This window comes from Poecilia latipinna, unplaced genomic scaffold, assembly GCF_001443285.1.
Source record: "Poecilia latipinna isolate Pla-1442-1.1 unplaced genomic scaffold, P_latipinna-1.0 Scaffold433, whole genome shotgun sequence".
NCBI lineage: Eukaryota > Metazoa > Chordata > Actinopteri > Cyprinodontiformes > Poeciliidae > Poecilia > Poecilia latipinna.
Window position 1 is genome coordinate 1283 of NW_015113049.1, and position 11927 is coordinate 13209.

Here is an 11927-nt window from a genome sequence, read left to right on the forward strand (position 1 = left end):
CTTGATGCAAAACGTTTTGACACCCCCGCTCGGGACGGTTTGAAAATAATGTGTCAATAGTTGCACAGTCAAACGGTGTACATTTTTCAGGCATGTTTCTCAATGTCAGAATGTCCAGCTGTTAAAATGGATACCGTCTCCATAGCAACTGACCCAACTACCTCCAAGCAGTTTTGCCAGGGATAGGCAATTATCTGTCCTCATTGTTTGGAAAGTAGATCAGTAATTTTGAATAAAAAAATATATGGGACATAGAAGGAAATCTGCGTTTAGCCACACTGCTTTTTGACATCCAGAGAAAAGGAAAGAAAAGGTCACCTTCAGCTGCAGGGAGTTTTGCCACGCTGCCCTTTAACAATTCATCACTTTTCAACTGAAAATATAAACTCGGCATCGAACGCTCACCATGTTCCAGTTCAGAGCAGAACTTCTATCATTGCAGTCTTGACCTTAAGGGCACATCTAATGATTAACTTCATCACCCAACACCCCAAAGCTGAATCCATCTCAAGTAATGTGTATGAAAGTGGACCAGGGTAGTTAGATTTTTTCTTTTTTGACTGAGTTTCAGCTCTGACAAATTGAAGATTATGGAACGGTTTTGATGTGTGAATGATTCAACCATCTACTAATAAAGAGCAACGTGGAAAAATCTGCTTTCATAACCCGTTAATAATGCATGTGACTGTAACAGGAAGTATTGGTTTCAGGCTGTAGATACAGCTTTTATTCATATCAGTAGGTTTACAATAGAGCAAGATTACTTCAGTTTTTTTGTCCTAACAGGTACAGAGGAGGAAGATGATGAACATAGTTCTACGGGTCTTTGGATATTTCTTGTATCATGTTAAATAATTCATACCAGACTGAGTGCTAGTCAAACTGATGAGCAACATTATTGTATTGAGAATGTGATCAAGTGGTACTTTATGCACAACATGACGTACATAAGGCTCAGGTTGATTTCTGAACAGCTTGCTGGAGAACCATGTTCAGCCAGAGATTTATATATGCAGAAAGCAGATTTTTTCCAGGAGTTTATCTGGTGCCTTGCTTGGCTGCTACACAGAAAAAAATCACAAATACTGAATTTAGATAAAACGTTATTATAAAATGTATGACATGATCAGATTTTACTTGATGTTATTCTTCCTTCTGCTAATGTAATTTAATGTTTTGATTATGACAGCGGTGGCGATGTTGCCATCTGTAACTGAAGGTGGAACCGATAAGTTGGCCCTGATTTCCTTACTTTTTGGAGTTTAGATCAATGTTTGTATGTGAAACTGTCCTGATCTTATCTACATCTACAAAAGCCTGAAAATCATCCACCGCCATGAGAGAGCATTGATTGCTCACCAGGTTCGGTCTGCACATGCACTATTACCAACAGTCACCCCCAGTATTGGCAACTTAGCAACTTTGTCGCTATATTTATCAACTTTTTAGACTAAAAAAATCAGTATCTGCCTACAGATACCAAACCCAGCTTTGAATCGACGGGTCAGGCTTTTCAGAAATTGTGATTGGCCAGAAAACTGCAATCAGTGCGCCCATACTATTTATCTGATTGAGATGTGTTAAAACGGAGCTGTTTCTGAACGATGAAGGCCACTGGGCTGACATTTTGACACCTGTGACTTAATAGAGAATGGATTTGTATCAGCAGTAATACCCAAACTGCTGTAAAATATTGGACATTATAGGGAGATAAAAGGTCAACATTTTGTTGGCCTCATAAACTGACCAACCCAGACATTCATGCATGCGTCCCATGTGTGTGAAGATCAGGTGACTTCAGAAACCAGCTGCTTCCCATTATTCTGATTGACAGTACATATGCAAATCCTTCAACAAAGCAAACTTAATCAATGCAGGAAGCCGTAAAACATCGATGCCTTTGTGCATCGTTAATACATCCGATGTGCACGTCTTCATGTCGACTTATTTCTACTTTTTCAGGTCCAACAGGGAGTGTCAGATCGACCAGCACCACAGGAACCAGTGCCAGTACTGCCGTCTGAAGAAATGTTTCCGTGTCGGCATGAGAAAAGAAGGTAACTACCCGCTGCCACTGGCCAGCTCCCGTCCAGTCTGATCAGCAAGAAAAGACGAGTCAGGGAGGGGCAAGTTGGGATTACTGGAAACATTGATTGTGCGTTTATACGGGAATAAAGCCTGAGAATTCCCTCCTCATGTGCATAAGCTGCTTTTAGAAAATGAAATGGGGCGGGGGGGAAAAATGTTCCTTATCCAGCTCCTCCTCCTTTACATGTGGGGAAAAAGCTACATGTGACTGAACAGCCTGTTATTAATAACAGGGCAGCATGATTTGGCTCAGATCGAGATAGCTTAGCATTAGTGGCTGCATGGCTGTGTTGAGCTACAGAAACGATATAACACAGAGAACTGAGCAGGAACAGTCAGTGTTGGGTGACTGAGCTCATATTCTACAGGTGAAAATACAAAAATAAAAAATAACCAGTCAAACCTCCAAGTTATTAAGGCCTGTCATTTAAGCAGAAAGGTAATTTTCATAAAAAAAAATTCTGTGCAAAAACACTTTTATACTCTGCACTAGTAATGTGAAGCGTTCAGCGTCTAGCAGTCATTGAGATTTTTAGGGTCATGATTCGATTCAAACAGTTTGTAATTCAGACGTCCATTTTCCTATTTAAACTACGTGACTAACAAGAGGAAGAGACTGTGTAAAGTCCCAGTTTTAAATTAATGTCCTTTAAGGTTCCATGTTGTATCAAATTCCATTGCTTTATCTTCAACCAAAGTAGGTGTGTGTATAAAATTAGGATAGCTTAGCTGCCTGGCTTCTGGGAATTCTGAATAGATTCAAAATGTATTAAAGTTGTACATCTTTGCCGCTCCTATTTGCGAGTATACTTCATATCGCATTTCCATATCTCTTTTTTTTTATATATATATATATATATATATATATATATATATATATATATATATAAAATATTTTCTGCATCTCTACTTGGCACTATGTGGGTTAAGGCTGCAGAGAGCCATATGCAGTGTGAGAAGGACAAAGCTGCTGCCAAGAGCCACAGACAGACCTGACAAATTTCACAATTTTTACGATTCTTTATTGTAACACAGTAAGATTCCCCAAACATCAGTTATGGTTTTTTTCAGTCTTAAATTTAATTCAAGGTTTTAAAAAGCCTTAAATTTGACTAACTTATATCTGCACATTGCCTCTATTGTCATTGCTTATGTGTCTCCTAAACCATCCTGCTGACCATGTGCTCTTTTTCCCTGTAGTGGCTTGGCACACGCATACGCACACGCACGTAGACACAGACATGCATTCCCTCTCTCGAGTGTTTAGTTGTTTCTTTCCTCATAATCACAGATCATAAAGCATGCTAATGAGACACATTATGGCTCCCTGTGGAAAACTTCTCTCTGCTGCACCGCCTGCATGGAGAGGTCAGAGGTCAGCATCTCTGCTGCGTTCCTGTTTAGAATTCTGCAGCTCGCTCTGGGATGAGCTGGTTCTTGCAAAAGCTCGCCACATGAACTCCTTTCCCTGAATGTAGCAGTCAGTGATCCAGCTGCCCTCTGATTCACCAGTAATGCTGCAAGTCATGGTGAACCTTCTTTTTCTGACACTGATCGATTTGGAGCTCAGAGGGAAAATCTGTCTGTTAAACGGGCAGTGTCGTGTAAAATCCACTTTTTTAGCTTTACGTCATGTTGTTCACTCATCAAAAGTATTGGCTTGATTCTTTCATGGGTGTTTGAGAAATCATTTAATCTCCATGGCAACCATTCACTGTTCCAAATGCCTGGGTGGACACAGACATAGATGTAGCTCCTGAGCTTCCACATTACAGAGCAACCTTCTCCCCACAACTCCCCCACTCGGCTTCTTCAGACTAGCCAGCAGCAATTAGCAATCACCTGGCAGGACTGCGGATCTGTTGAGCTCATTATAGGAGCTACGTCTCAGTGCAGCTCTGGTAAAATGTAGTTAAAGGGATATTAGAGGAGCCATGTTGTGATGACTTCCAGAAGGTACAATACAGCTTCCAGAAAGCTGTATTGTGCTGCAAAATGACCTGGAAAACGCATAATACTGCCCTTTTAAGAATTTAATATTTTTGCTCAGATTTCTGAATAAAGTGATTACGCCTGTCATGATGAGAAATTTTACTGGACGATAAATTGTCCCAGAAGTTATTACAATAAGTGATAATATTGTTGAGTTGTAATAATGGTGCAATAATGCAAGTTTGTTCTCAAAGATCAGTAAACGTTAATTTTGTAAAGAACATTTCACACAAGAACTGGAGGATATTATAAATAACAACAAAAAATAAACGACCAAAAACAATAAATAAAATGGAAATAAAAATCACAAATGAAAAAGCTAATGATGTCAAAATTGTCCTTCAAAAAATATTAATCATCACAATGGAACTTACTGGCCTGATTTTAATTTATCATATGATTGATTAACTGGTTATTGTGACAGTATTAAAAGTGATATTCTTCAAGCTCTTATTAAAGTTTCCATCTGCCTTCAGATCCACCTCATAGTTTAACATCTTCTTTGCAGATAAGTGACATACTTTAACTTCTCAAACATTTTGTTTGTTCTCTTACCTCCCCAAAATCCTTCTTCCTGTTTCCCTCCCTTCTTCCCTTTTCCCCCCTGGTCCCCCAACCAAACTACAGCAGTTCAACGCGGGCGGATCCCACCTCAGCCGAGCCTCAGTCCCTCCATCACACCCATAGGTGGTGCCAGCGGCATCGGTGGGAGTGAGTTCTACAACAACAATGGGGGCGGCGGAGGGGGCCAGCCGGTGTCGGAGCTCATATCCCAGCTGCTCCGGGCAGAGCCGTACCCCAACAGCCGATACGGACACCAGTACAACCAGCAGGCGGGTCCAGACAACGCCATGGGCATCGATAACATCTGTGAGCTGGCTGCTCGGCTGCTCTTCAGCACCGTAGAGTGGGCCAGGAACATTCCCTACTTCCCTGAGCTGCCTGTGTCGGATCAGGTCAGCGCTTCATGTCTGTGTTTTTTTTTTATTTTTTACTCTTGTCTGTTGAAAATCCTCTGAGAAACAGACTGCAGTCAGATTAAACCGAAGAACAAAACCAGGCTGTGACCGTTCCTCCAACCCACAGGTGGCGCTGCTGAGGCTGAGCTGGAGCGAGCTTTTCATCCTCAACGCGGCTCAGTCGGCCCTGCCGCTGCACATGGCGCCCCTGCTGGCGGCGGCCGGCTTCCACTCGTCGCCCATGTCGGCTGAGCGCGTGGTGTCCTTCATGGACCAGGTGAGGATGTTCCAGGACCAGGTGGAGAAGCTGATGAGGCTGCAGGTGGACTCGGCTGAGTACAGCTGCCTCAAGGCCATCGCTCTCTTCTCACCAGGTGATTGTTGTTGTTCATGCCTGTCCTCAGGGTCACTGTTCTCCCTCACTGCAGTTCTGAGTTCACATGAATTAAAGGGGCAGTACCATATAATATCCACTTTTGAGCTTTACATCATGTTATAATGTTATTCCCTCATCAAAAACATACCGGGAGTGTTGCTTGGATTTTTTTATGCACGTTTGAGAAATCCTTTAATCTCTATGGCAGCCATTCAGCTGCGCAAAATGGCTGCTTGGACGATCTCCCTCACCTCCTTCACACTAGCCAGCAGCAATTAGCAAACACCTGGGGGAACTGTGCCTCTGCTGAACTCATTATACCAGGTACTTCTCAGTGCGATGCTGGTTGAAATGTTGTTAAAGAGTTAGCACGTGATGTGATGTCAGAGACTTTTAATTGTAATTTTAAAAATGTGGGGTCCAACACAAAATATTAAACTTTTAATAAACACACTTTGCCTTCTCCTTAATTTCAGAGTACAGGGGACCGTGGTTTTTGTGGGCGTTAAGGGCTACAAACAGCTAAAATCTGCAAATACTTGTGACCCCTCTAAAATTGCATAGAACTAGTTATTTTAATAGTTCAAACAACAAATATACCTAAATATGAATGAATGAATAAGCACAATGGAAACCCTCTGAGCACTACAGCAGAAACTAACATCTCCAATCTTTCATATCTAATTCTTGAGGGTACAGCCAAGAAAAACAAATGGCATTGCAGGACTGACTGCTTTTTGAACACTAGACAAATAGTCTGCCAAGTAGCATTCTAGCTTCCCAAACTGATTTTTTTTTTCAAATATTTTAGATATTCATCACAGTAAAATCCACAAATACTGATCTTTATATTGAATTATTAGAGTTTGTTAAACACAGCAGGAGTTGTGTTTATCAAAGACAGTGTGACCCAAACCTTGTTAGGCCTGTCACAATAACAAATGTTGCTGGATGATAAATTGTACCAGTAATTATTGTGAAATATGATAATATTGGTGTTTTGAGATAATTTCTAAGTGGTATATTAATATAACATCTCAAAGACCAATACACTTTAATGTTTTAAACAAGTCAATACTGGAACTGGAAGATAATAAATAAAATAAAACGCAACAAAAACAATAAATAAAAACAATAAATAAAATAAAATAAATAAATAATAAATAAAATAAAATGGAAATAAAAACCACTTGTAACCAAAACCATAAATTAGATTATGATGTCTCTGTAAGCAATTTTTTTTTCAAAAATATCATTCAGAATATAATTTATCAAGCTCATTGTAATTTATCATGTATTTAATTGCTTATTGTAAGACACGTGTTTTTTCAATCAAGCAAACTGGATACCTTTATTTTAATAAGTTAACCTTTCCAAGTCCTTTTTTATTTTTAGAGCCATAAGAATTAATGCATGCATACTTTAATTTTAAACATATTCTTTCTCTCAGTATTGTGACATTTAGCAAACAGAAACACTTTTGGTGATTCTGAGAATAAAAAAGGAGAAGTTTGGTCTTTAACTTCAGAATGTGTTTGTCTTTTTTTATTCGCTGTATGTAAACTTCTGGCTGCTGGAAGAATATGTGTCGAAACAGACGACTGGTGTGCAAAAAAGAAACGGTTGCTGATATCAATTATTGATCTGACCTGCTGTAGCGCCATCTCTTGGCCTGTTGATGAAACTGCAGTAGTTCTGTTTTGTTTCCTGCAGTTGAGCAACAGCAGTGATCATTGTGCAGCTTTGTGCTTTTCACCATAGTTTGTCACAATAAGCAGTTAATAAGGTAATCAATGTCAAATTTATTTATATAGCACAATTAAAACGGCTTCAAAGTGCTTCAGTTTACGCCAACCATCATAACATAAAACAAAGATAAAAGCAATAAAAATAAACATTAAATAGCAAACAGAAAACAAGTTGAGTAAAAGTTTCAGAAAAACAGCAACTCAATCAGTCAAAACAGATAAGTTCACTTTTAACCACTCAATAAATTATAATTAGCTCAATTTTCTTTCTGAAGATTGATATTTTTTGAAGGGAAATGACAGACGTCACAATCCATTTTATTTATGGCTTTGGTTGTGTTTGTATGCCTATTTTATTTATTCTTTTTGGTTGCTTAATTTTTGATATTTGAAATATCTTCCAGTTCCAGTGTCAAGTGTTCTGTTGTAAAACTTATTTGTCAATGAGAGGACTGTCATTCTCTGTGTATTTCTTGAAAATGGTCTCAAAACATCAATATTATCATTTACTTCAATAGTTACTGGGAAAATCTATGGTAACGAGCGTCGGCACTGCTGCTGGAAATATCACAGTCACAACTACAAATTTTGTTCAACAATAAATTGTCCCAGAATTTATTGCAAGAAAATAATAATGTTGTTTTGAGATGGCATAATAATGAACACATTCTCAAAGATGAATAAACTTGAAATTATAATAAACATTTAACATTGGAATTGGAAGACATTTTAAATATACAAAATAAACAACAAAATTAATCATTAAGAAGAAAGGGGGGGGGGGGAGCTTTTATCATCCAGTTTTTGGTAGAGAAAAACAATAAATCATGCCAGTGGAAATTATTGAACTTGTTTGAATTTATCATGTGATTGACTGATGTATTGCTTATTGTGACAGGAAACGTTAAAGAAGCAGCTCAACATGAAGCGTTTAGGTTTTTTAGATAAAGTTGAGATCAGCTGTGGAGTGGTTTATTCTCTCAGCTCATCACGACTTCTTTATGTAACCTTCCCACACCGTTAAATAACCTCCCCTCCCTCTGCTCCTCCTCTCTGCAGATGCCTGCGGTCTGACCGACCCAGTCCACGTGGAGTCACTGCAGGAGAAGGCCCAGGTGGCGCTGACGGAGTACGAGCGCATGCAGTACCCGTCGCAGCCGCAGCGCTTCGGCCGGCTGCTGCTGCGCCTGCCGGCGCTGCGCGCCGTCCCCGCCAGCCTCATCTCCCAGCTCTTCTTCATGCGCCTGGTGGGGAAGACCCCCATCGAGACACTGATCCGAGACATGCAGCTGTCCGGAAGCTCCATCAGCTGGCCGTATGTCCCAGGGCAGTAGCTCCACCCCGTAGCCCGCCCGGCCACCACCTCCTGACTCATCACCGTCCTTCTGTATGCTTGTGAGGTGCAGTGCCAGCTGGCCGTCCATCCTCCCTTTCCCGTCTTGTTGCCAACCCGGTCTCTCCGGTGCCAGAACGCAGCTCCGCACGCTGGGATCCAATATGGCCGCCGCAGCCCGCATGTCGTATCGACTAAACTCAGCCTCACGCAGGGAACAGCAGCACCCTGCTACGGATCCTCATAGAGGACAAAACAGTTTTTTCCTCCATGCTGCGCATCATGACTGGAACGGGTTTGTCTCATGAATTCCGAGTTTTGTCTGCCAGGCTGAACAAGACGAAGGAAAATCACCAAAGTTTCTGACATCATCCTCAGATTGTCGTCATGGTAAACGCATCAGAGGAGCGGATAAAGAATACTAAACTACAAACGGCTCCATTGGGAACAGAGCGATACCTCATTAGACATCAGAATGCTTTAGTCGGATATTTCCTGTAGAATTTGTTCACCAGAAACCGCCTTCTTTTTGACAACTGCCTTGCTATCAAGGACGATGAACCTGGAGCTCCTTCTGGCTCAGGAGCTCTCTGACTTGTATCTTTTAAAAAATAATCCTGTCATTTTCTGTTGTCTTTTAAAAAGATTAGTTTTTAAATGTCTCAGTACAGTTTATTCTGCTTCATTTGGATACATTTTATGAATGAGATGCATAAGGCCGACGTGGAATTTTGAATTGACAAAGGAAAAATAAAAGTTTGATTTTTAGCAGTGAAGAATCACTTTATGTCCCTTTACAAAGCGCCTTGCTACAGTATTCACACATTTGTGGTGTTGCAGCTCCGAATGGCCATGTGTTTTTATTGGAAGTTTCTATGATGTACAGACACAATGAACCACATCAAATAAAAACTCCAGCTGCTGCTCTCCTGGGGAATGAGGAAGAGCTTGGTTTATGGCGGTTTTTTGTGTTTCATTTGACTCTGCCCACCTGACCGACCCGGATCAGTTTTGGCTTTAGTGGCCTTTATTAAACAGAATTTTGACAGGATGGAAGGGGAAGACCGGTGGTAAATGGTCAGAAAACGGGAATTGAACCCAGGACTTCTTGTGCTTCCCTTTAACAGTATCTTTTTTCCTACTTTTCTGTCTTGTGGAGTCTACAGTTAATATTTACCAGAGCTGCAACTAACCATTATTTTAGTAATGAATTATTCTGACAAGTCCATCCTTCCTTCCATCCATCCATTTTCTAACACCATAGTCCCTAGTGGGGTCGGGAGGGTTGCTGGTGCCCATCTCCAGCTAACGTTCCTTGTGAGAGGCGGGGTCACCCAGGACAGGTCACCAGTCTGTACCAGAATTCTGACAAGTAATCTCTTAAAAAATTGGCACATTTTCCAGATTTTTCATTTGTCAATGTCAAAATTTATATAGGCATTTTAAAAACAGGTGTAAAACTGCATCAAAGTGCTGTACAAGAATGATAAAATAAGTTGATAAAAAGAAATATTACAAGAAAAGGAAAAAAAAACACTTAAGATTATTTGACACAATATTAGAAATACACGAGAAGGCGCAAATAAACAGATAATTCATTTTCTTAAATAAGAAATTTAACATTTTATTCCCTAAAATGCAATAACAGTGTTGTTTTAGTGAACACTTGATAATTTGTATCAAAGGAATCATCTGCAGCTAAAAATCCTTCAACACATGAACAGATCAGGCCTTTCTGCTGGACTCTGCTTGTTAACCAATTAATAATTGGACAAGATTTTTTTTTAGAGAATTTGAACCAGGTGAAGCTAAAACTCTGCCACGCGAGGAGTTCTCTAGACACAGTTGTTTTTATCTTACATGCTAGATGTCCATATTTTTTCAGAGCTCGTGAGACCTCCTACATCTCTGCTTTAAACTTCTCCACACTTTCCTCCCTGATCTACTGCCGGGGTCCTCTAGTCGCTATGGTGATGCTGATCCTCTAATGGGGCCAGATTAAATTCTGGTCATTTGGTTGCTATGGATTTTTATTCAGGAGTATCAAAGTAAAGGTGCTGAAAAAATGTTTGACACACTTTTCACTTTTATTTTAAAAACAATTATGTCTTTCCTTGAACTTTACAATTATGCACTAACTTTCTGTTGATCATCACCAATGGTTTGCTTTGTGGAAACAAAGGAGTGTGAATACTTTTGCAAGGCGCTGTACTACACCTGGGGGCAGCAATCTATTAAATGTATTAAAATATGTATATATCTATATATATTGACACCAACTTTGTCTTTTTGCATGTTTAGATGTTACTTTTGGTTCTCTGATATTGAGATGTTTTTTTTTTTCCTCATTTACACTATTAATCAAGTTTGATTTCAACATTAAAGTATTCCGTTAATTCGTAGCTCCTAAATGCTTTTTTTTCTCTGAGATGAAAATACCTCCATTGAAACATGAAGGAAGCCAACAAAACGAGAACAGAGCTGGAGCTGCTGGTGGGGGATGGAGCTGATGGATCAGAGGAGAGTCGATGCCAAAAAAAAAACTAAATGCCCCTCTGTTGTTTGAGTTGAAACGGAGAGCCTGGTCCTATTGGATTTACCTCATGTGATTAGTTCAGGAAGCAGGTTACAGATGATGTGATGGAGGACTAAACTATGATGGTGTATAAGGGTCATTAGAATAGAAAAAATGAGTACATTTCTGCCAATAAACTGAAATTTTGAGATTAATCTCACCAATTTTCTAGAAAAAAAAGAACATTTATAAAATTTACAGAGTTTTTCCCCCAGAAAATTTCTGAGCTTAATATAAAATTTTCATTTTTTGCCAAAAATGTACTTCTTATTTTTCTACCTATAATTGGTCTAACACGCTGTTGTAGTAAACTGCACATTCTCTCGTTTTTCTTCTTTTCTTTGTGTTTTTTGAAACCTTCACTTGTAGGTGAAACATTTAACATTTGTAACCCTTCTTCCTGATCTGCTGCTGGGCCTGTTTAAATGCTCAGCCATGTTTTAGAGGACTGAAGAGGAACATATTGTTGTTTATTTTTTTTATCTGTTATCTGGGTTTCCTAAGACTCCAGATCTCCTGTATATGGCTGTTATTAAAAGAATCAAACATGATGTCGCGTCAAAGCTTCTTTAGAAAATGTGGTACTTTTATCTGTATGAGAAATGCCAAACACAGCAACATGTTACAACTCAAGTGTATTCATGCAAACTATATGTTAAGTCTTTCACTCGTCCCCCTACGTTCATTGGTGACGTATGTTTTGGTTCTGTCGGCTGAAAGGAACCTAAAATAACTGAACAACAGATCAGTCTCAGAAAACATCCTGACACTTTTTACAGATAAGCTAGAGAATGTGTTACCTTCATGTGCGGCATAACAGTTTCTGTGTGTGTGTGTGTGTATATATATATATATA

General features: G+C 39.6%; 1 protein-coding gene and 1 long non-coding RNA gene across 3 annotated transcripts; one reads left to right on the forward strand and one right to left on the reverse strand.

Annotated features, from left to right (window-relative positions):
- Positions 1 to 1382: 1382 nt before the first annotated feature.
- nr2f6a (nuclear receptor subfamily 2, group F, member 6a) lies at positions 1383 to 10898 on the forward strand. 2 transcript variants are annotated; one of them, XM_015038197.1, is made up of 4 exons: positions 1383 to 2057; positions 4711 to 5036; positions 5167 to 5413; positions 8223 to 10898. In XM_015038197.1, exons 1-4 carry the CDS (start codon positions 1895 to 1897, stop codon positions 8495 to 8497), a joined length of 1011 nt encoding a protein of 336 aa, XP_014893683.1. In that variant the 5' UTR covers positions 1383 to 1894; the 3' UTR covers positions 8498 to 10898. The 2 variants fall into 2 exon arrangements, with proteins under 2 accessions (XP_014893683.1, XP_014893682.1); XM_015038196.1 differs by having other exon boundaries at positions 1384 to 2057; positions 4708 to 5036.
- LOC106950983 (uncharacterized) lies at positions 3692 to 6508 on the reverse strand. The gene is made up of 3 exons (XR_001425722.1): positions 5514 to 6508; positions 4451 to 4453; positions 3692 to 3702 (listed from the first exon to the last, which is right to left on the reverse strand). It is a non-coding gene; the product is annotated as an uncharacterized LOC106950983 (long non-coding RNA).
- Positions 10899 to 11927: the final 1029 nt, after the last annotated feature.